The sequence below is a fragment of the Pristis pectinata genome, chromosome 34 (genome assembly GCF_009764475.1).
Source record: "Pristis pectinata isolate sPriPec2 chromosome 34, sPriPec2.1.pri, whole genome shotgun sequence".
In the NCBI taxonomy this organism is placed as follows: domain Eukaryota; kingdom Metazoa; phylum Chordata; class Chondrichthyes; order Rhinopristiformes; family Pristidae; genus Pristis; species Pristis pectinata.
Genome location: NC_067438.1, coordinates 3,983,436 through 4,008,817, shown reverse-complemented (window position 1 = coordinate 4,008,817; position 25,382 = coordinate 3,983,436). Strand labels below are relative to the sequence as shown.

The 25,382-nt window shown below is 49.6% G+C and overlaps 1 protein-coding gene and 2 pseudogenes across 1 annotated transcript in view; 2 read left to right on the top strand and 1 right to left on the bottom strand.

Moving 5' to 3' along the window:
- The window catches only part of LOC127585828 (uncharacterized), a 97,536-nt gene that overhangs the window by 14,780 nt on the left and 57,374 nt on the right, over nucleotides 1–25,382 (top strand). Inside the window, exon 7 of the mRNA XM_052043526.1 lies at nucleotides 18,750–19,095. Coding sequence (XP_051899486.1) covers nucleotides 18,750–19,095 — 346 coding nt within the window. The remainder of the gene's footprint in view (nucleotides 1–18,749; nucleotides 19,096–25,382) is intronic.
- Nucleotides 912–1,059, bottom strand: LOC127586158 (uncharacterized; annotated as a pseudogene).
- Nucleotides 23,097–23,246, top strand: LOC127586157 (uncharacterized; annotated as a pseudogene).

Genomic DNA, 25,382 nt, shown 5'->3' with positions numbered 1-25,382 from the left:
TATACTTAAAGCTTTCTTTAAAAAATGCACCATCTCCGACAACATGACAGAATGCCTGAGCCGGGAGTCCTACATTTAAAAAAAAATCGGTAATATTTTATTCAAAATAATAAAAAAATACAAAGGAAGAAAACAGTACAAAATACAAAACAACATTCATAGTTGTGACATTCAGTAGTGTGAAAATAAAAGGAAAAACAGACACACATTGCACCACAGCACCCACATGGCTCCCCGGGGATAAACCAGTTTCAATGATCGAGGGGCTTCCCCACCCAACGTCACCCATGTGGGGTAGCGGAAGGAGCCCATATTGTGGACTTTACCTGCAGAGCCTTGGCATTGGCTGCATCGACCTTCAGTGCATCACGTACTCCTGCAGCCGGGACTGTGCCACTCTGCAGCATTCTCTTACAGAAAAAAATTCCGGGCGGACCAAAGGGCGTCCTTCTCCGAGTTTATCACTTTCCATGAAGTCTGTCTCGGTGTGTATCCCCGGAAACAGCCCTCTGTCACGCAGCGGAGGGGGCGACGGACCCTTGCATCCTTCTCTTGATGGCCGTTACTTCTCCACCGCAGACGGCCCTAGGACAGCGTATGGGGTGACATGTTATCTATGTTGTGACGGGGAGGGCACCTCTCATCGCACGCCACCCAGACAAAGTGTTTCTGCCTGTTGCGCAGATCAGGTGGTGAGTTCTACGGTGCACAGAGGGGTTTAATGTCGGGATTGGGAGCGCTGAAAATGCAGCCTGTTAAGGTTGTGATTAAGCTTTGCAACTGCACATTGGAACAGAGAAAAGCAATGACATAAAGAAGGTGCATATACCAAGTTGAAAGAACTTTAAAATAAATGTGTGGAGAACAAGGCAAAAATACAGAATAATAATATCTATCTTTCAATTATAAATCAGGGGAGAGAGCGAACGCAGTCCCCCACCACCACAAATTTTGCAGTCGAGTCTCCCGCATTTGCGGACATCGCAGGCGTCAGCACACCCGAACTGCAATGGGATAGCCTCGTCCTGGGAGAACATTTTTTTTATTCCAAATAAACTTCATTCATCATAAAACGCAAACTATATACAACAATAAAACAGTGCAAACCTTTACATTCGTTACGGATCAATCATTAGCGTTCCCCTACGGACATCTCGCAGTGCTGGGAGACCAGTAAGTTTCGGGCAGACCAAAGGGCGTCTTTCACCGAGTTGATGACCTTCCAGCGGCAGCTGATGTCCGTCTGTGCGTGTGTCCCCGGGAACAGCCCATAGATCAGAGAATCCTCTGTTACGCAGCTGCTGGGGATGAACCGTGACAAGGACCCGTGCATCTTTCACCACACCCTCATCGCAAACCCACTGCCTCAAAGAGGTGGGCGACTGTCTCATCCCCAGCGCAGTCCTCCCGCAGGCAGCGCGCGCTGGGGTGATGCCCCAACCATGCAGGAAGGATCTGACTGGAAAGGCCCCTCTCACCGCCAGCCAAGCAAGGTCTTGGTGCTTGTTGGTGAGTTCTGGCGATGAGGCATTCTGCCAGATGGTCTGGACAGTCTGCTCAGGGAAGCACCCGACAGTATCCATCGAGTCCTTCTCCTGTAGTGTCTGCAGGATGTTCCGTGCTGACCACTGCCTGATGGACTTGTGTTCGAAGGTGTTTGTCTGGAGGAACTTTTTTATGAAGGACGTACTTTGGTTCTACACACAGCCTGATGCAGCCACAGACGAAGGTTGTCATCAGGATGAGGGCGACACTGGGGACACTTTTGCTCCCATTGTCCAGCGACTTGTGCATGGCGATCCATCTCACCCAGTCTATATTGGATCCCCAGGTGAACCGGAAGACAGAACGGCTAATTTCCAAGCCAGAGGAGCGAGGAACAGACCTACCTCCGCCAAGTATAGCAGCCGTGAGAGCGCCTCGCATCTGATAACCAAGTTCTTCCCATTTATTGAGAGGGAGCGCTGTTCCCACTGTCCCAGTTTCTGCTTCACCTTCCCAATCCGCTCACGCCAATTTTTGTTCCACACCCCAGGCCCTCCGAACCAGATCCCCAGCACCCCCAAGTAGTCAGGTCTGTTGGTGAAGGGGATGTTTGATTGGTCGGTCCAGTTGTCAAAGAGCATGGCCTCGCTCTTCGTGTGGTTGACTCTGACCCCTGATGCCGACTCAAACTGGCCGCAGATGCTGATCAATCTGCGAACTGAACTTGAGTCCGAGCAGAAGACGGCGAAGTCGACCACGTACAGGGAGATTTTCACTTGGGTGCCTTCACTGCCTGGAAATGTGACCCCTCTGATGCTCTCGTCCTTCCTGATGGATTCGGCAATGGGTTCTATGCAGCACATGAACAAGACAGGGGAGAGGGCAGCCCTGCCTGACTCCAGACTTGATGGGGAAGCTGTCTGTTTCCCAGCCATTCATTTGGACTGCGCTACGGATGTTTGTGTAGAGCAGTTGGATCCAATTCCTGATTCCCTCCCTAAAGCCCATTTTGGAGAGCACGTCCAACTTGTGTGATATCCTGTCGAAGGCCTTCTCCTGGTCCAAGCTGACCAGGCAGGTGTCCAGCCCTCTGTCCTGCACGTAGGTGATGGTGTCCCTGAGCAGCACAAGGCTGTAAAAGATCTTCCTGCCAGGTACAGCGCAGGTTTGGTCCGGGCGGATCACCTGTCCCAGAGCAGACTTGACCCTGTTGGCGATGGCCTTGGACAGGATCTTATAATCCACATTCAACAGTGAGATGTGTCTCCAATATCTGAAGCCCGTCATCTCCCCCTTCTGCTTGTAGATGAGGGTAATGGCGCCCTTCCACATGGATTCTGACATGCTGCCAAACAGGAGCATATCATTGCCAGACAGGAAATGGTCCTTGATAGCGACGCAGATTCCCGCTCCCTCGACGTAACGAGCCAGGAAGGTGAGGACATCCACCACGGGCAGATGTGGGTTAAATATGTGCACTGTTACCTCACGCTCCTTCTGGGTGCGAAGGGTGAAGAGTGGCTGCACCTTCAGCAGTGACAGCGGAACTTCATTGCCCTTCTCCCGAAAGTCCTGCAGCATCTTCTGCCATCCCGCTGGGTGCTTAAAGGTAACATCAAAGTACCCGTAACCAGTGAAGTCCTGGAGGCAGTAGATGTCCTTAGCCTCAAACTTGCAAGTATCCAGCAAGACCTTTCTGATGAAGAGGTCCCGTGTGAACGGGTTCCCTTCGCTGAGGTCCTTCACCGTCACCTTCACTGTATTGCGGATCCCTCCTCCCGAGGTGCTCGTCGCTGCCGCCATGCTGATGTAGCCTGTCGTTTGCTCAACAGAGGAGTTAGACTGGTTTCCCAATCAGCCTTAGGATCCACCTCTGTGTCAGCAGGTTAAGCTCTCATCAGGCAGCCGCTGGATCAGGAAGAGTCCTTAAAGTCGTTCCTTCAATGTCGGTGTCTGTAGAGATCCACCACGAATCCGTCCTGGGAGACCAGCCTTTTTGATCACGGTCTCTCCCCTGAACTGGAGCAATTCCCCCACCTGCTGGCTGCACAGAGAAATGCACCATTTTCTTCCCGAGCGGTCCCCCAGAGCTGAGGATGACTCGCTTCCACTCCAGCGCTGAGGAGACTGATGAGGCTAATGTGGGAGCCGCTGTGTGGGATTAGTGTAAGCGGGTGGTTAATGGTCGGTGAGGACTCGGTGGGCCGAAGGGTCTGTTTCCGTGTTGTATTTTTCATTTCAAAGATCAACTTTATTCACAATAAAAATACATGTGAATGAAGAATAAACACGGTGTAAAAGAGGTTTTACATTCTTCGTGTCACATGGTCAATACATTCAGTAATATTAGCACGTTTTAAACCACTGCACCGTGGCCCCAATGGGGTGATGCACCATTTCAGTATTTGAGGGGCTTCCCCACCCGACTCAGCCTCTCCATGTGCGGCAGTGGTCGGAGCCGAGATTGTGGTCCTTCCCCACAGAGCCTTTGCATTGGTTGCACAGAGCTTCAGTGCGTCCCTCAGCACGAACTCCTGCAGCCTGGAATGTGTCCGTCGGGAATGGGGAGTGGGGGATGGGAGCGGGGGGCGCTTAATGGTTTGAGAAGATGCCATTGAAGGGTACTTCATCTGTGACAAAAGAACAGGGCATCAGGTGATGCAGAAGGAATCTCCGGGAATTTTATGAAAATTGAGAAAGTTTGTAATATGGTCAACAAGTGTCAGACAAATTAAAAGGGATGGTGTGAAAATAGGCCAACAGCGGAGGTGCCTTTAAGGTCACTTGGAAGAAACAGGGCAGTACTGAGATCAGGGCAGTGTTCAGATTACACACAGCGAGCTGGACCAGAGATAAACAAGTGGTGGTTGGAATATAGCTTCAGTGCAGGAGAACTGATCTGAAGATAAGCAGAGTCACGGGCAGAAGGACAAGGACATAAATCCGAGCACTCAATCGCCGTGAGAATGGAGGAAACGGCGGACTGGCAAAGGAAGGCAAAGTCCCGTCTGTCAGGCAGACAGAGGCAACTCCTGCAGAGACAAAACACAGATCCAATTCTGCAAAGGAAAGTGGGTTACTGATAGAATTGCGAAATCTGCATGAAACTATGGTAACTCAAATAGTATAAATTGCTCGATGTTTGTTGGGTCACTGGAGTACATTTGAGCTCTGACTCGAAGTGTCCCCAGGGCCTGAATAAACCGACTTGTTCGAGAAACTCACCGTGCTGTATGAGAGATTTTCTTTGTGTCCATTCCCGATTTGAGCCGGAATTAAGAGGGCGACTGGGCCCCACATGAAAGCCAGATTCAGGCTGCAGGTTTAACACACAAAGTCCTCCAACTGGTGGCTGTCGGTGAGGCAGTTGAATGGTGTGCTTTTGTGAATCAGTGTACGAGTTCCTGATCAACATTACCGTGGAGATGCGTTGGAAGTCAAGTCAGCCTGGTGGTTTATCAGATCTACAAATATCTGAACCTTGTTTCGGGACAACACTAAAGATAGTCCATGCTTTTGTTGAGGGGACTGATCACAGTTTAGTGAAAGTGAGATTTGCCCCATGCATTCCCTGCCCTGTACCAAAGATAGATCAGAATGAGATTTATTATCACACTTATATGACGTAAAATGTGTTGTTTTGCGGCAGTGGTACAGCGCAAAGACAGAAAATTTACAGATTACAAAAATAAATAAATTGTGGGGGAAAAAAGGAATAACGAGGTAGTGTTCATGGGTTCATGGATTGTTCAGAACTCTAATGGAGGAGGGAAAGAAGCTGAATTGTTGAGTGTGGGTCTTCAGACTCCTGTACCTCCTCTCCGATGGTAGTAATGAGAAGAGGGCATGTCCTGGGTAGTGAGGGTCCTCAGTGATGGATGCCGCATTCTTGACGCAGCGCCTCTTGAAGATGTCCTCGATGATGGGGAAGGTTGTGCCTGTGATGGAGCTGGCTGAGTCTACAACACCCTGCAGCCTCTTGTAATCCTGTGCATTTGAGCCTTCATACCAGGCAGTGATGCAACCAGTCATAATGCTCTCCCCCATTCATCTATAGACATTTGGAAGATTCTTTGGTGACATAACAAATCAACTCAAACTCCTAACGAAGTAGAGCTATTGAAGTGGATACCTCGTGTTTGCATCAATGTGTTGGGCTCAGATCAGATCCTCCAAGATGGTGACGCACAGGAATTTGAAGCTGCTCACCCTTTCCACTGCTGACCCCTCAATGAGGACTGGAGTGTGTTCTCCCGACTTCCCCTTCCTGAAGTTCACAATCAGTTCCTTGGTCTTGCTGACGTTGAGTGCGATGTTGCTGCTGCCGGACCGCACAACCATCAGATCTATCTCACTCTTGTACGCCTCCTCATCGCCATCTGAGATGCTGCCAACAGCAGTGGTGTCATCGGTGAATGTTTCAGATACCCAACAGCTCTGAAGCTGTTGATAACGACCACACTCAACCTGAGAAACTGGGAGCTGTTGAGGATGGAATCATAAGTGCATGTAGTTACTGGAAGATGCTGTTGAGATCTGGAAGAGAAGAGAAGATAAACAAGAAAGAGAGTCACTGAGGTCACATTTCAGTGCTTGAGTAAACCCCAATCTGCAGGGTTCCTTTGCAGGCCCATCTCTCGAAGGGGCACAGAGGATCCCACAATCATGTTGAAGGAGATGGGGGTGAGCTCTCCCACCAGTATATGCATCTGAAAGGTTGAGAGGGAAATGGGCCAAATACAGGCAAATGGGAATTGCGTAGACGGGCATATTGGTCGGCATGGACAAGTTGGGCTGAAGGGCCTGTTTCTGTGTTGTATGACTAAATGAACTGGTGTCTGGGGAAGAGGCGGATCCTGAGGGAGTCTTTAATCTCTCCGTCCTTCTCCCCCTATTCACAGCTCCTCCTGAGGCACCTGCTGAGAACAAGCCGTCACTAACGTCTCCCAGCCAGTAGCAGCGCCACTTGTGACTGGCTAAGTGCTGGTCTCACAGCTTCATGACATTCTTCCTATACGCAGCTTACCAGAACTGCACACAATCCCCTCAGTGTATTCTCACCAACGTCTTGAACAGCTGTAACATGACGTCCCAACTCCTTTATTCAGTGCCCTCACTGATGAAGGTAAGTGTGACAAACGCCTTCTTCACCACCCTGCCCACCTGTGTCTCCACTTTCAGGGGACAATATACCTGTAGCCCGAGGTCCCTCTCTGGGGACCGACCATTTACTGAGTAAGTCCTGCCCCGTTTCAACTTACGACAGTGCAACTTCTCACGCTTGTCAGAGTTAACTTCCATTTGCCATTCTCTGACCCACTTCCCAAACTGGTCGAGATCCCCTTGTAAACTGAGATAACCCTCTTCACTGTCCATACACCACCGATTTAAGTGTGTCGTCTGCAAACTTACTAACCATGTCAACAACATGGTCATCCAAATCGTTAATATTGATGAAAAACAACCGCGGACCCAGCACCGATCCCTGCGGCACACCACTGGTCACAGGCCTCCAGTATGAGTAACAACCATCCACCACCACCCTCTGCCTCCTTGCGCTGGGCCACTTCTGTATGCAATTGGCCGCTCACCCTGGATCCCGTGTGATGTAACCTTCCAGATCAGCCGACCATTCGGGACCTTGTCAAAGGCTTTGGTGAGGTCCATGTGGACCACAACTACCACCCTGCCCCTGTCAACCCTCTCGATCACCTCTTCAAATAACTCAATCAAATACGTCATACGGCATGGAAGCAGGCCCTTCGGCCCATAGATGAAGGTGCACAACTTTCAGGTAAGAGAAGGAAAGTTTAAAGGAGATTTAAAGACATGTTTTTATGCAGAGAGTTGCAGTTACCTGGAACGTTGTGCCGAGGAGGCGGTGGAAGCAGATACAACAGCAATATTAAAGAGACAGATGTGAACAATCAGGGAATGGAGGGAAATGGAGCATGTGCAGGCAGATGGGATGAGTTTAATTTGACATCATGGTTGGCACAGACAGGATGGGCCAAAGGGCCTGTTCCTGTACTGTACTGTTCTATGTCCTATGTTCTAATTTTTTTAATTATGTTCTGTTTTTCCATTAAGGCACAGGGAGCATTTGGTCATGGGCCTGCAGTAGGAAGGGAGGATGGTGTGACACCTGTCCTGGATGTTGCTGGGGGAGGGGAGGGGTTTGAGGGTGATGCTGTACCCACCTCTTTCTTGGGTACAGGGTGTCCCTTCTCTGCACGTCCGTGAGGAGTGTTCGCCATGAGGGAGTTAAAAGACGAAAACAAACGTCGAACGGAAATGAGTCAAGGACAATGGAAGTGGACAAACCAGATGTCCATGTCCTTGCCGTGTGGCGGAAGGAATGGAGGCCGCTGTTTTGTGAGACTGTTCTTGCGGCCATCATTTTGTGAACTGTCTTGTGAACTGGTTTTGCTCAGGGAGAGCTGGATCAAAGCAAATAAAAGTGGTCACAATGAGGCTCTGACTGATAAACTGCTAAACCAGAGATCATTTCCAACCAAGAAGTGAGATGTTCTTTGGTAAGATCGAAAATGCAGGTTCATGAATCGGGCAGTCTGTGTCTGTGGCCGGAGGGACGCTGAGCCCAGCAACTGGCTGAAGTGACTAAATTGGTTGGACTTGGTCTGACTCAGGGAGAACAGAGAAAGGGACATGAAGCACAAGTCCTTACTTGGGAGAGGAGCAACGAAGTGATGCTGCCTTGGACCAGAGCCAATGAAAAGCTGACACCGCTGAGCAAGATAGGCCAGAACCAGAGAAACACAACAGTATGAACTGATAAGGAAAGAGAATGAGAATGAGGGGCTTCGGATGCAAAGCAGCGAGGACTCTGGAGACTAACTATCGCAAGGAAGACCCCCATGCCAGGGGCGGGCAGAAGAAGGATCAATCGTTTGGCCAACGGGAGATCCGATTTCAGTGTTATACGTTGGAGTGGTGGTCTGAGTGAGTGTTGCTGAAAAGGGAACAATAGCATTCAGGACTTAAGTTATTGACCATGGGTCAACACTATTCCTGTGGATATTTCCGGAGATACAAGAAAGTGTGAGGTTTGAATGAATTCAGTTTATGTGGTAATTTACCTAATCTATGTCAGTTTGTTCTCTGTCAATAGGCGTCCCGGTGGCGTGTCCGGTAACCTCGGTGCCCCCCTCACCCAGCCCCGAATCATCCCCTGACCATCAGGCAGCCCAGCTGTTCCTCTGGGGGAAGTGGGTGCAGGGGCCCCATGGGAAGCCGCTCCACAAAACCCGTGGCCCGTCGGCACCGGAGGACCCGACTTCCTGGTCGCAGCCGAGGTCAACAATTAGCAGGAGAAACCTACACCTTAATGAAGGCAGGTTGCCACTCACCTGCCAATCGTAGCTCAAAATCAAGGTCCCTTCCCACCCCGGACATTCTCTCTTCTCCCCCCTCACAGTGGGAGGAAGATACAAAAGCCTGAAAGCACCAGGCTCAAGGACAGCTTCTGTCCCGCTGTTCTCAGACCCTTGAATGGACTGCTTGTATGATAAAGATGAACTCCTGATCTCACAATCTACCTCATCAGGCACCGTGCACCTTACTGTCCGCCTGCACTGCACTTTCTCTGCAACTGGAGCACTTTATTCTGCATTCTGTGATCGTTTTCTTTCTTTTGTACCACCTCGCTGTACTGATGTGTGGAATGATCTGTATCGATGGCATGCAAAACAAAGCTTTTCACTGTATCACGGGATATGTGGCAATAATAGACCAATTACCAATGACTAATTATGAATTTTCCTCCACACAACACCCACCAGACACAGCACCCGTTGCATATCAAAAGTCCTTCCGATCCTGACATTGCAGAAATTCCCGCTGGGAAGTATTGGGGAGAGATTCCCTCCTGGAGCATTGAGCAGTCTGACCACGCTGGTTCGTTGTTGATATCAGATGGCCATCTCAGAGACCCAATAATTAGTTCGTCACCACATCGTGGGCCGAAGGGCCTGTTTCGGTGCTGTACTGTTCTATGTTCTAACATTCATAAAGCACTTGGACGGGTACGTGGACAGGAACGGTTTGGACGGATGTGGGCCAAATGCAGGCAAATGCGATTAGCTCAGATGGGAATCTTGGGCGGCGTGAACCAGTTGGGCCGAAGGGCCTGTTTCCGTGCTGTATGACTCTGTGACTCTGTGAAAACACATGAGCAGAGCGATGGAACTGGAGCACAGGAACCTTTGAAATGAGCTGATTGGATCACATTATTGTCCTTAAAGTGTCCAGACCGTGCTGTAACTAGCGTGCAAAGGATCGATTTATAAAATGTACTCAATCCAGGATACATTGTATCCAGTGCATTCTGTACCCAATGCACTGTGTGTAGACGATCCTCTGTACCCCGTGTTCACTGTATTCAATACAATGTCTTCAATGCATTCAACAGCATGCAGAGTTTGTTGTATTTATTGTTTTTGTACCCAGTGAAAATAAAAATATATGTCCAGGATACAGAGGTTACTGTATCAAACATGCATTGACTCCAGTGTACATTGTGCATGCAGGGTGTGTTTTACCCAGAGTTAGTCCTCCACACAGTGAGTAATTTCTGTTGTGCATGTGCTCAGTGTATAGTGTGATGCCTGTGTGAAATTTATTCAGTATTTACTGTGAGCTGCATGCACAGTGTGCACTGTGGTCACTGTGCGCTGTATCCAGTGTGGACCACGTCCACTTTTGTTCCAGATTCAGAGCTTATTGTCCCCATTGTGTGCACCGCTCATTGTGCAGCGTTCTCTCACATTACGTGCTGGCAAGATGCACCTCCATTCACACAGCTGAGACTCCCCTGTGGTCACGGCCCGCTGTTTTACGAAGAGGGACTGATTCTGACTGTCTACCCTATCTCTGCCTCTCGTAATTCTAGAAACTTCTGTCAGGTCTCCCCTCAGGCGCCGCTCCAGACAACTCAACCTGGTTTGTCCAACCTCTCAAAACAGCACCTGCCCTCTAATCCAGGCAGCATCCTGGTAAACCACTTCTGCCCTTCTCCAGAGCCTCCACATCCTTACTATAACGGGGCGACCTGAAATGAATCCATAACTCCAGGTGCACCTAAGCAGAGATTCATACAGCTGCGTTCCCTGACGTCTGTTCCTTGTGATACTCCCTCCCTGGTGAGGAGACAGAAAACCACCCCAAGGGGGTGTGGACCGAGTAATTCTCTACAACTGCCGCTGGACAGGGGGAGCAGTGAGTGGGCACTTGGCATCTGTTGGCACATTCGGTCCCGACCGGGTGAAAGCAGAGAGTTGAGAGCGAATAACTGGAGCGATTCCCCCACCTGCTGGCTGCACAGAGAAATGCACCTCCTGCTTCCCGAGCGGTCTCCCACAGCTGAGGATGACTCGCTTCCACTCCAGCGCTGAGGTGACTGATGAGGCCAATGTGGGAGCCGCAGTGTGGGATCAGTGTAAGCGGGTGGTGAATGGTTGGTGAGGACTCGGTGGGCCGAAGGGTCTGTTTGCGTGCTGAGAGGCCCTTTGGCAAAGCGACTGACACCGAGTGACACGGACTCAGTGACACCGAGACCACCTGAAACAGGAACATCACCACTGAGGCCTGCGGGACAAATATATCTTGTTTTGAGACGGTGGGTGAAATATTGTCCCCCGCAGGAGCCGTGGCCTTACTTGGGGGTCCTGCCTTCTGTAATATCCCACCGTCGTAGACGGTGGAAGTTGGGTTTAGAGTTCAGCTGGGGGAGGGAGGAATGTGTTGGATCGGAGGGACGATCGGAGAGATCATCGGGATGCTGGGAGGGGGCCACGCAGATGATGGGAAGAGGTCGAATCAGACAGGTCATTGGGAGGTTGTCGGGGAGATTATGAGGGAGGGAGGTGTCTGGGAAGGTGAGATGGTGATGGAGCAAATGGGGAAGGGGTTTGGCGATTTGTTTGGGGAGGGTGAGGTGATTGGGGAAGGGGACGGAGAAGATCATTTGGGGAGTGTGGGGGTTGCCAGGTAGATGACGGGTGAGTCTGGAAGATTAACCAAGTGTCTGTGGCCGAAGGCCAGGTGATTGGGGGAGATGGCGGACAGATGATTGGACGGGGTCTTGAGGATATTGGCAGCTAGGAGCGAGGGGCAATCAGTAAGGTTAGAAAGTGAAAGAAGACACCCACACGGAGAAAGGTAGACAGTCGGGATTCTCCAACAAGCCAGGAAACTACAGGCCGGTGAGCCTGACATCAGTGCTGGAAATTTGAGGTCCAGACCCTTCATCTGGACTGTCTTGACCCAGAACGTCGACTGTCTATTTCTCCCCACAGATGCTGACCGACCCGCTGAGTTTCTCCAGCAGCCCGGTTTTGGCTCCACGTTCCAACATCCGTAGTCTCTTGTGCCTCTCCTTTCAGGCCTGGTCCCTTTCAGTCCTGCCTTAGACTGAACCAGGCTCTTCTCTCCGGATTCATTGATGTTCAGACCTGTTGAATGTCTATCCGTTCCCTCTCTGATGTGGAAATGGCTGTGTTACCTTCCCTCTGGACACCTGCAGCAAAATAACATTGATTCCCTGAGACTGCAGCGTGTGTGGTGGACAATCGCGGTACTGCAGGGGTTCAGCAGCTCCCCAGGAATGAAAGGAATGTGAATCAGGAAGTGCGGGGAGTTTAAATGGCTTCGAAAGGCCTGGTCGAGAGTTGGACCGAGGAGGCAATTTGTCCCATCTGCCTGGATTTCTTCACCGATCCGGTTATGCTGGAGTGTGGACACAACTTCTGCCGCTCCTGTATCACACGATGTTGGGAAAGAGAAGAGAGAAACTCCTGCCCGGAATGTAGAGAGGAGTTTGCGGACCGCACTCTCAGGGTAAATCGGGCCTTAGCAAGTCTGTCTGAGAAAGCTCGAAAATTAAACTTGAATCCGAAAGAGAAGGAAAGTAAACTTCACTGCGAGGAACATCAGGAAGAACTGAAGCTCTTTTGTGAAACTGACAAGAAACTGATCTGTGTGATTTGCAGAGACGCGCAGGAACACAGAGAGCACCGCTTCCTGCCCATTAAAGAAGCTGTTGAAATATGCAAGGTAAAAATTACCCGGTTTTGATCAACTGTTTACTCTCTTGCATCTTTATTGTCTAATTTCTTTACTCTCTGATTCGCAGGATCAGATTAAATCTTCCTTGGAATCTCTCACAAAAAAGAAATCAGATTTCCAGGAAATGGAGCAACAACAGAAAGAGAAGATCTCCGGAGTTCGGGTGAGGCCTCCCTGTGCAGAATTTCTGATCTTGTTGTGTACTTTTGCTCCCTTTGATGCACAGTCTCAGCGTAGTGCAGCTCCAGTGACCTGGGTCCGATCCTGACCCTGACCTCTGGAGCTGTCTGCCTGAAGCTTGAATGTTCTGCTGTGACCACGATCGTTTTCACCCACAACTTAAAGATATGCTGGTTTCACGGTTATTTGGCCACTGCAGTTACCCTAGTGATGCTGGGTGGTATGTGAATCAGGTGGGAGTTCCTGGGCATGTGGGGGAGAATAAGTTTCAGAGAGACCTGAGTGAACGTAATTGAGGGGATTGGTCTGAGAACCAGCATGGACTTTGATGGGCTGAATGGTCACCTTCCATGTCATAAGGGAAAACAACAGAGAAATTTTCTAAATTAATCTTCACGTTTTCACTTGACAGGAACAGTCACACAGCCTTCAGTCCCACATCACATCCCAATTTGCTGAACTGCACCAGATTCTCACTGAGAAGGAGCAGCGCTTACTCAGAGATCTCAGGGAAGAAGAGGAGAAGATTCTGAATCCAATGGAGAAAAATCTTCAAGAGATTCAAGAGAATTTAAATTCTATTCAGGAGAAACTCTCAGAATTACAGGAGCAGATGAATCAAGAAGACAGCATGATATTTCTCAAGGTGAGTGATAACATTACAAATTGGTTCAATTAAAGCACACAGTTACAAAATGGAGCGTGATAAATTTAAAATGACTGCAGTTTTTACTAATCATTGTCAACTGAGTTAGATCAGACAGATGTTTTGACTGTTCAGGGCTGTTGTTGTCCCCAAATATGCCTCCCACAATATCTGTACCTCATAGGTCATTCTGCAACCTTTTCAGGAATGCGTTCTGGTGATCTGGACACTGAGCTGGTGATTGTATCTGATTCCCACGTATAATATCCCCTGAAACTCACATTAGAATCCAGTTACAGTCACATGCTATGAGTGTGTCTGGTGCAGTGGGTGTGAGGGTCTCTCTGTGGATCAGTGGGAACTGAGGTTGAATTCCAGAATGTGACACACTCATCAGATTTATCAGCTATATCTGGTTTTCATCAGGGTTGTTGTTTGAGGGAAATTTGCACTGTCTGTTTTCTTTTTCAGATATCTTCCACATGGGATTATATCCCATTTTACATCATAGACAGGCCATTCGGTCCATCTTATCCTAGCAATTTACCGCCTTCACCAGCCTCCTTCCACCTGCTCACCACACCCATGAACAGTGCCCCCAACTCCATGGTCCCTCATGTGTTTATCCAACTTCCCCATTACATTCAGTGTCTACTGTCTGCTTCAACCACACCTGTGGCAGCGAGTTCCACCTTCCCTTCACTACATTTCTGACATGATTTATTGAAGACCACCTGCCACTTTATCTTTGACATTTGGTCTCCCAACAAGCAGAGAAACTTTCTCCACTCCCACCCAATCAAATCCGTTCACAATCTGAAATTCCTCCATCTGATCATCCCTGACATCATATCCAGAGAAAAATGCACAACCTGTCCAGCCTTTCCTGTAGGTTTCATCCTCTCAGTTATGGCACAACTTTCGTAACATCCCTTGTGCTTTGCCCAGTGGTTCTACGTTCTTTCTGCAATATCCTCTGTCTGTGTGTCAGGGGGAGTGTGAGTTGGGACGTGGGAATTTTCAGCAGCTTGTGATAACTTGGGTAAAATTCCTGCTGTCAGGATGTGGACGGTCAGTCTCAGTCAATTCAGATTTTTGTTTTATTTATTTCAGGAGGAAGCTCGTCGGAAGAGGAGGTAGGACATGGTCTTGACTGAAACCGAGCATGGATTTGTAAAATAGTTCAAATATCGCTGATGCTCAGTTTATAACTGGCTGTTTAATATTTGCAGGATTGGTGATGTTGAGCAGACCTTGTCAGTAACTGATGGTGCCCTACCAGTTGAAAAATTCGATCACCCCATTTTGTTGAATACAGCATTGAGAGAAATATTTGATACACTTAAGCAAGGTAAAGCATTCAGTTTCCTTTGTCCTTGTTGATGAGACACTTTTAAGTAATTCATAGACGCAAAGATGAGCTGTAACAATGGGCTGAATGGGAACTGAAGTTTTATTCCAGCACCAACCCCACCTGCTGGTAGCTTCACTGTCACATGGTCACCTGGAGATGTCAGATCCATGAACACACCAACACAGGAGAACAACACAAAGAATACACGGGCTGTTAGACGAACAACTGCATCCTGACCCCACCCACACTGCACAAGCATGGCAAGACATGAGATTGAATCGTCCCACTGTAGCCGGGGAATTAACATTCAGTGAATGGAACTGTAGGAATTACATAAGCACACACAGCCTAACCGGCCTGGTAACGCTCCCCTCACACGCACACACACACACACACACACACACACACACACACACACACACACACACAAAAGGATGGTTGGCAGATGTGGCCACAGCCTCAACGATGTACATAGTTATTCCCCTCACTAACCTGGAATCCATTCTGTTCAGACCCAGTGAATTTATTCATTTGATCAACTCACACACATGCCACACATTGTCAACACACATCATACATGTGGAGACACACAGTAACGCACAAATACTTCAATATGCACACTCACCTATATTTACTTTAATCCACACAGAGAGAGAGAGAGAGAGAGAGAGAGAGAGACATACCTCGACGCACAGCCAGAGTGGGGCACATGGTCAGGGACACACACATATTTCCATTGAGGAATGAAACCTGCCGCCCTTACCCAGTCTGTCTGTTATGTGGCACTGAACTGCCCTTGACCTGACTCGTCACATCATCAGTTCACGGACAGGCTCCAGGGTGACATTCCTCAGGAGGATGATCTGGGAAGGGGTTTGGCAGATGTTTAACCCCAGGGACTTCAACACCCATTTGTGGCCATTAAACTGTGAACAGTCTGTGGGTGTACACTGAGGCTTTAGTTCACTTAATTTCTCCTCTCCCCAAAAACCCGACCGTGCTGAGGCAGGTGGATGCAGTGTTTGATCATTTCAGAAGCCGGGACCTCCCTCCATTGAATCCCCAGTGTTTCTACAGTTGTCAGGTCCTCGTTTCCTCCCCTCGGGCAGCTCTTTTATAGAGTCGAGAAACAGGCCATCAAATCAGAACCTGCGATCCCAACGGCAGCAACTCCCCCACATCCCCAGTATGTCGACAGCTCTTTAGAGTCATAGAGTTACACAGCACGGAAACAGGCCCTGCGGCCCATCTCGTCCATTCTGACCAAGGTCTTCTTCAGCAACTCCCATTTGCCTGCAATGTCCCATATCCCTCTGAACGTTTCCCATCCATGCACATGTCGAAATGTCTTTTAAACATTGTAATTAGACCTGTTTCTACAGTTTGCTCTGGCAGAAAATCCCATATCCCCACCTCCCTCTCTGTGAGATGCCCCACAGATCCCTTTTAAATCTTCCCCTCTCACCATAAATCTTATCCCTCTAATTTTAACGACACAATCATGAACTGTGAGCATTCACCTTATGTGTGCCCCTCATGATTTCGTTTACCTCAATAAGGCGTCACCCCACAACATCCAACACTCCAGGAAAATAACCCCAGCCTTTCCAGTCTCTGCTTATAACCCATTCGTCCAGTCCTGGTAATGTGCCCCTGAAACTTCCTGTCCAGCGGAATGACGTCCTTCCTACAGCTGGGCAACCAGAAATGCACTTGATACTCCAAGTGTGGTCTATCAACAACCTGTACAGTTGTAACATGACATCTCAACTCCTGTACTCAGTGCACTGGCTGATGAAGGCAAGCATGCCAAACGCATTCTTCACCACCCTGTCTACTCGTCTTGCACACTTTCATGGAAGTATGTCCTTGTACCTCCTGGTCTCCCAGTTTTACGACAATTTTTGCCATTTACAGTACAGTACAGGATAAAAACAATCACAGAACACAGAGCAAGGTGTCACAGCTGCAGGGAAGTCCATTGCAGGTATACAGCCAGGTGCAAGCTCAAACAAGGTAGATTGTGAGATCAAGAGTCCATCTCATTATATAAGGGAACCGTTCAATAGTCTCATCACCGAGGCCCATCTGGATAGAACCTGTCTCCAATGAGCTTCCGTCTCCACCACCTCCCAGCATGAGCTCTCCTTACCCCGCCCCACTTGGTCAGCCCCACACACAGTCTCTCCACCCTCCTCACTCTCCCCACTCGCTCTCCCCGTCCACACGTCACTGCCCCACCCCCTCCCGACAATCCCGGGAAGCTCCCTTTCCACTGAGATCATTTACAAACCCACTGACTCCCACGGTTACCCTGGCGACACCTCTTCCCACCCTGTCACTTGTAAGGATGTCATTCCCTTCTCTCGGTCCCTCCGTCTCCGCCGCATCTGTTCCCATGATGAGGTTTTCCACTCCAGGACATCCGAGATCTCCTCTGTTTTCAGAAAACGGTGTTTCCCCTTCACCACCATCAACGCAGCCCTCACCCGCCTCTCCTCCATTTCCCGCACTTCTGCCCTCACCCCATCCACCACCATCCCCCACCCCCCGCGTCATAATAGGGACAGGGTTCCCCTTGTCCTCACCAACCACGCCGAGCCTCTGCTTCCAGCAGATAACTTCCCGCAACATCCACCATCTCCAACGGGATCCCACCACCAGGCGCATCTTCCCCTCCCCTCCCCTCCCCTCTCCACTTTCCTCAAGGATCGCTTTCTCCGCGACTCCCTTGTCCACTCGTCCCTCCCCACTGATCCCCCTCCAGGCACTGATCCCTGCAACCATCCCAAATGTTACACCTGCCCCTACACCTCCTTGCTCGCCACCATTCAGGGCCCTAAACAGTCCTTCCGGGTGAGGCAGCGCTTCACATGTGAATCCATCGGGGTCGTTTATTGTATCTGGTGCTCCCGGTGCGGCCTCCTCTACATCGGTGAGACCCGACGCAGATTGAGGGATGGCATCGTCGAACACCTTCGCTCCGTCCGCCGCAACAGTCAGGATCTCCCGGTGACCAGACATTTCAATTCCACTTCCCATTCCCACACTGACATGTCTGTCCACGGCCTCCTCTGCTGCCACGTTGAGGACAGACGCGGATCAGAGGAACACTTCATATTCCGCCTTGTCCGTCTCCAACCTGACGGCAACAACGTCGATCTCTCTAACTTGCGGTAGCCACTCCCCTCTACCCCCGTCCTTTGATTTCCCTTCTCCCTCTGGCCCCATTACCCCTTCTCTTTCCCCTGCCCCGCCCCCACGACCTGCCCCTCACCCACACCTTCCTCTGGTTGCCCACCTCCTTCCCTTTATTCCATGGTCCACTGTCCTCTCCGATCGGATTCCACCTTCTTCAGCGCTTTGCCTCTTCACCCGGTCACCTCCCAGCTTCTCACATCATTCCCACTTCCCCCTCCCCACCCACCTCCCTTCCCCCCTCACCTGGACTCACCGATCACCCGCCAGCTCCTCCCACTCCCCCACCCTTTTATTCCGGCTTCTCCCCTCCCTTTCCAGTCCTGATGAAAGGTCTCGGCCCGAAACGTCGACTGTTTATTTCCCCTCCACAGACGCTGCCTGACCCGCTGAGTTCCTGCAGCGTTTTGTGTGTGAAACTGCCCGCTCCTTCCCGGAGAAAAGCCCGGGAAGAAGTTTGTTGTCCATCCGGTGTCGTTGGTTGAAACCCCAGGAATGTTTGTGTCGGTCGCCCGACTGTCCCTCAGTTCGAGCGGCCTTTCCCCCCGTGCCGGGGTCGCGCTGCCTAAGTCTCCCCCCGACCCCCGGGGACTCTCTAATTCTCTGCTTCTGCCCCCAGTCTCCGTGACCCTGGATGTGGAAACGGCGAGTCTGTGGCTCGAGGTGTCTGAGGATCGGAAGAGTGTGAGATGGACCCGGACACCGAGGAGTCTCCCCGACACCGGGAAGAGGTTCACATACTGGCACTGTGTGCTGGGATCGGAGGGATTCACATCGGGGAGACATTGCTGGGAGGTGGAGGTGGCGGGGAATCGGGGCTGGAGTCTGGGAGTCGCCGCAGAGTCTGTGGAGAGGAAGGGAGGGGTCGAACTGATCCCGGAGAACGGATCCTGGATCATCGTGCGGGCTGGTAACGAGTTTTATGTGAACACCTCCCCTCGATCCAGTCCCCCTGCCGGTTCCATCCCCGGGAGGGTGGGAGTTTATCTCAGTTACGGGTCCGGGACAGTTTCATTTTACGGCGCGGACACCAAGTCCCATCTCCACACCTTCACTGGGAATAAATTCACGGAGAAACTTTATCCTTTCTTCTGGACTTGGGATGGAAACTGGCTGAGAATCTGCTCCGATTCTGCTCCGGGTCTGTAATCGGGTTGGGTCCCGGGACTAAGTGAGCTCGGGCTTTTCTCTTTGGAGAGAAGGAGGATGAGGGGAGACATGATAGAGGTGTACAAAATAGTAAGAGGAATAGATAGAGTAGACAGCCAGCGCCTCTTTCCCAGGGCACCAATGCTCAATACAACAGGGCTTTAAGGTAATGGGTGGGAAGTTCAGGGAAGATATCAGAGGGAGGTTTTTTACCCAGTGAGTGGTAGGGGCGTGGAATGCGCTACCTGGATTGGTGGTGGAGGCAGGTACATTGGTCAAATTCAGAAGTTTGTTAGATAAGCATATGGATGTATTTAACACAGGGGGATATGTGGGAGGAAGGGATTAGATAAGCGAGGTTTAAAGGACGGCACAACATTGTGGGCCGTAGGGCCTGTATTGCGCTGTACTGTTCTATCGTTCTTTGGTTCCACGGTTAAGTCAGTATAAATATAAATGTGGGGAGAGTGAAATAAACACGAATTGACATTAGAACTGTCTACACATTCATTTCAACGCGTTAGCTGCATCCGTCAGCGGAACAGAAATACTTCTGTGAAAATAAAAAAGATTGAACCACAGACAGCGGTTTCCCTGGGTTTTGAAGTCCACTGGACAGACGTGGCGCCAGAGGTGGTGCTGACTGGAAGGGAGGGAGGTAAAGTTGTTACGGGGGGAGGTGTAAGTAGGAGGGAGGGGTGAGATTGGAAATGACCAGAAGTGAGAGAAACAAAGCTGAATGCTGGAACTGTGAGATACAATCATCTGTCTCAATTCAGTGTCGACCCCCGAGGACTGTAACGTATCCAGTCAGAAGATGAGGTGCTGTTCCCCGAGCTTTGTGGAGGCTCGTTGGAAAAGTGCAGGAGACCAAAGGCAGAATTCAGCCTGAGAGCGGGATGGGGAATCAAAGTGACAGGAGCTGGAGGCTCAGTTCCCCCGTGTTTATTATTGTCACTTGTACCGACCGTACAGGTCAATTCATTACACAGTGCAGTTAAATTGAATTAGCACACAGTGCATTGAGGTAGTACAGGTGAAAACAATAACAGTACAGAGTAAAGTGTCACAGGGACAGAGAAACTTCAGTGCAGGTAGAAACTCAGGTGCAAGGTCACAACGTAGATCGTGAGGTCAGAGTCCATCTCATCGTATAAGGGAACCTTTCAATAGTCTTATCACAGTGGGATAGAAGCCCTCGGGCTCCTGTATCTTCTGCCTGATGGAAGAGGAGAGAAGAGAAAACGACGAGGGTGGGTGGGGTCTTTGATTATGCTGGCACTTCGCCAAGTCAGCGAGAGGTAGAGACAGAGTCCACGGAGGGAAGGCTGGTGTTCGTGATGTGCTGGACTGTGTCCACAACTCTCTGCAGTTTCTTGTGGTCCTGAGCAGAGCAGTTGCTGTACCAAGCCATGATGCATCCATATAGGATGCTTTCAATGGTGCATCAATAAAAGTTGTTGAGTGTCAAAGGAGACATACCGAATTTCGTTAGCCTCCTGAGGAAGTAGATGCCCTGGTGAACTTTCTTGGCTGTGGCATCTACGTGATTTGACTAGGACAGGCTATTGGTGATGTTCACTCGCAGGATCTTGAAGCTCTCAACCCTCTCGACCTCAGTGGAGTGAACGGGAGTATTCTCAAACGTCGAACTGGTGAACGAGAGCAGGAAGCAGCACCGATACAGACATCACATACCTGAGAAGGAGGTGAGGGAGGGGTCTGGCTGCGACTGAAACAAAGAATGTTCCACGCATCCTACAGAGAGGCCGGCAGAGCCTGAATCACAACCGGTTCCCACATGGAACTAATAATTCGGTTTGGCACCCATTTTTTTATGAAATCTTTTCCAAAGGAAATTAATCTGTTGGAAAAGAGGAAATGCTGGAAACACACAGCAGGTCAGGCAGGATCTGTGGAGAGAGAAAAGGAGTCAGCGGTCCACGCCGGTGACGCCTGACAGAACTGATTTCAACGCTGCCTGACCGGCTGCATATTTCATGCATTGTCTGTTCCTTTTATTTATTTTTCCAGCATCTACTTTTACTGAAATTAATCTGATGTTCTACCATTCTGGGAAAACTACGGCAGTTAGTTCACCGTTGCTCATGAGGAGCTGGTCAGTGACTTCAGGAAAGGGGGCGGTGTACATGCACCTGTCTACATCAATGGTGCTGAGGTCGAGAGGGTTGAAAGCTTCAAGTTCCTTGGAGTGAACGTCACCAATAGCTTGTCCTGGTCCAACCACATAGACGCCATGACCAAGCAAGCTCACCAGCGTCTCTACTTGCTCAGGAATTTGAAGAAATTTGGTGTGTCTCCATCGATCCTCACCAATTTTCATTGATGCACAATAGAAAGCCTCCTATCTGGATGCCTCACGGCTTAGTACGGCAACTGCTCTTCCTGGGACCGCAAGAAACTGCAGAGAGTTGTGGACGCAGCCCAGTGCATCAAGGAAACTCGCCTCCGCGCCATGCACTCTGTCTATGCATCTTGCACCCTTGGTGAAGTAGCCAACATCATCAGAGACCCCACCACCTGGGTCATTCTCTCTTCTCCCCTCTCCCAACAGGCAGAACATAAAGGAGCCTGAGGGCCCATACCACCAGGCTCAAGGACAGCTTCTACCCCACGTTTATAGACTACTCAACGGTTATGTTATACGATGAGTTAGACTCTTGACCTCGCCATCTACATTGTTATGACCTTGCCCCTTATTGACTACCTGCAATGCACTTGCCTGTAACTGTGACATTTTAGTCGGTATTGTGTTCTTGTTTTTACCCTGTCCTACCTCAATTTACTGTGTTATGAATTGACCTGTATAAACGGTATGGAAGACAAGTTTTTCACTGAAACTCGGTACAAGTGACAATAACAAACCAATACCAATACCAATAATGCCCTGAATACAGGGAGACACAACAGACTGCATTGTGGAGAAAAAAAACTGCTGGCAGAACTCCGTGGTTCAAAAATGCGGAGTCCTGATGCAGGCTCTCGACTGCAGGGTTCGGGGCTTCTTGCTGCCTTGCAAGAAGGCTTCGTCGCCTGACCCTGACCCTCCATCTGCAGTGGCAGAAGAGCCCTAAAATGTAGTCCTTCCCCACCGAGCCCAGCTTTGGCTGCACCCTGCTTCAGTGCATCCCTCAGCACGTACACCTGCAGCCTAGAATATGCAGTCAGCAGCATTCCCCGACGGACATCTCTCAGTGCTGGGAGACCAATAGTTTCGGGCAGACCAAAGGGGGTATTTCACTGGTTGATGGCCTTCCAGCAGCTCTTGATGTCTGTCTGTCTGTGTGTCCCCGGGAACAGCCCGTCAATCGGAGAATCCTCTGTTACACAGTTGCACCAAGACCTCGCTTGGTTGGCGGTGAGAGGGGCCCACCCAGCCAGATCCTTCCTGCATGGTCGATACATCAGTCCCAGTGCGCGCTGCCCCCAGGATGAATTCGCTGGGGACTAGACGGTTGCTCAGCTCTTTGAAGGCTGTGGGTTTGCGAGGAGGGTGTAACGAAAGATGCAAGGGTCCTTGTCATGGTTCATCCCCAGAGCTGCGTAACAGAGGATTCTCTGATCTACGGGCTGTTCCCGGGGACACACAAAGAAACGGACATCAACTGCTGCTGGAAAGTCATCATCTCAGTGAAATACGCCCCTTGGTCTGCCCGAAAATTGTTGGTCTCCCAGCATTGTGAGATGTCCGTAGGGGACTGGCACATTCCAGGCTGCAGGAGTACGTGCCGAGGGACGCACTGAAGTTGGGTGCAGCCAACACAAGGGCTCGGTAGAGAAGGACTACAGTTTAGGGTTCTTCTGCCACTGGAGAGGGAGGGGCGGTGTCAGCCTAGGAAGCCCCTTAACTACTGTAAATACGGGATTGGGGTAGCACCCCAGGAAGCCAGGAAGTAACACTAATGATTGATCCGTACACGAATGTAAAGATTTGCACTGTTTTAGTGTTGTATATAGCTTGATTTTTTATGATGAATAAAGTTTATTTTGGAATTTTAAAATATGTTCTCGCAGGACGAGTCAATTCCATTGCACTTCGGGTGTGATGACGCCTGCGATGTGCCCAAATGCGGGATACACGACTGCAAATTTTGTGGTAGTGGGGGACTGCGTTCGCGCTCTCCCCAATTTCCAATTAAATTATTCCATATTTTTGCCCTGTACTCCGCACGTTTACTTGAAAATCCTTTCATTATAGCATATAAAATGTCTTACCTGTCAGGCTCCACTTCCCAGTTTTCCTAATATCTGCGTGCCACATTGACCTCACCACGTGCTCTCACCAACAAGCAGAAAACCTCCCCGTCAGAACTTTCCTCCATAGATGACATATCACTCATCAATTACACCGTCTTTGAGCCGTCTGCGGTAGTCAAGTAAGGAGGAGGATGCAACAAGGGTCGATGTCCAGGTTCATCCAAAGCAGCTATGTGGCAGAGGACTCTCTGATCTACGGGCTGTTCCCGGAGACCCACACACCGAGACAAGTGCTTGATTTGAAGGTCATCAACTTGGTGAACGACGTGCCCGAAGGTTGTGGGTCTTCCCACAACTAATTGTATTTTATCTTCCTCACATTCCCATCCACCTCCGATCCCTTCCTCACATTCCCATCCACCTCCGATTCCTTCCTCACATTCACATGACACCATCAATCGCCCCCGCCCCCCCCCCCCGCTAGATTTGACCATTCACTACACGCTTGGGGTAATTTGCAGCAGCCAATTAACCCAATAACCTGCACGTCTTATTTGCCCATTCTCCCAACCTGTCCAAGTCCTTCTGCAGACTCCCTGCATCATTAACACTACCTGCGCCTCCACCTATCTTTGTATCATCTGCAAACTTTGCCACAAAGCCCTCAATTCCGTCACCCAGATCATTCACATATAACGTGAAAAGTAGTGGATCCAATGCTGAAAACCACTAGTCACCAGTAGCCAACAAGACCAGGCCCCCTTTGTTCCCATTCTTTGCCTTCTGACAGTCATTCAATCGTCTACCCATGTGGGTACCTTTTCTGTAGCACCATGGGCTCCTATCTTGTTTAGCAGCCTCATGTGCAGCACCTTGTCAGCCTTCTGAAATTCCAAGTAAACAACATCCACTGACTCTGCTTTGCTTCTCCTGCCTGTTACTTCCTTGAAGAATTCCAACAGATTTGTCAGGCAAGATCTCCCCTTAAGGAAACTTCGGCCTATTTTATCATGAGCGTCAAAGTAGCCCGAAACGTCATCCTTAATAATGGACTATAACATCTTACCAGCCACTGAAGTCAGGATAACCCGCCTATAATTTCCTGTCCTTTCCCTCCCTTCTTAAAGAGTGGAGTGACATTTGTGATTTTCCAGTCCTTCAGAACCATTCCTGAATCTAGTGATTCTTGAAAGATCACTACTAATGCCTCCACAATCTCTTCAGCTACCTCTTTCAGAACCCTGGGGTGTGATCCATCTGGTCCAGGTGACTTATCTACCTTCACACCTTTCAGCTTCCCAAGCACCTTCTCTTTAGTAATAGCGACTACACTCACTTCTTCCCCCGACTATCTCAAATTTCTGGCCTGTTACTGGTGTCTTCCACAGTGAAGCCTGACGCAAGATACTTAATTCAGTTCCTTCGCGATTTCTTTGTTCCCTGTTACTACCTCTCCAGCGGTTTGATGTCCACTCTTGCCTCTCTTTTACTCTTAATATAACTGAAAAAAAATCTTATTATTGGGTAGTTTACTTTCATATTTCAATTTTGTTTCTTTTTTACTTGCCTTCTGTTGGTTTTTAAAAGCTTTCCACTAATTTTTGCAATATTGTATGCCCTCTCTTTTGCTTTCATGCTGTCTTTGGCAAGGAGGCACAGGTGAGTAGCGGGTAAGATCAGGTAAGGATTTTTATATTAGTTAAATAAAAGGACACCAAATTACAACTAATTAAATAAAGCAGGGAGGCAGAATCAGGTGATGTGTTGTACTGCATGATGTGGGAGCTGGTGGACCCCACTGTGGTTTCTACTGACCACATCCCAAAGACGTGCGAGTCGATAGGTTAATTCGCCATTGTAAAGTGAGGGGTAGATTCTGGGGGCAGTTCATGGGAATGTGGGGAGAATAAAATATAGTCTAGGATTGGAGTAAATGGGTGTTTGCTAGTTGGTGGAGACAAAAAGGTCCACACAGTATGATGCTATGAGTTTCTTTTCCCGCCATGTCCACTGGGTTCTATATTTAATGTCAAAATCTTTATGTCCCCCTGAGCACTGAAACGAGGC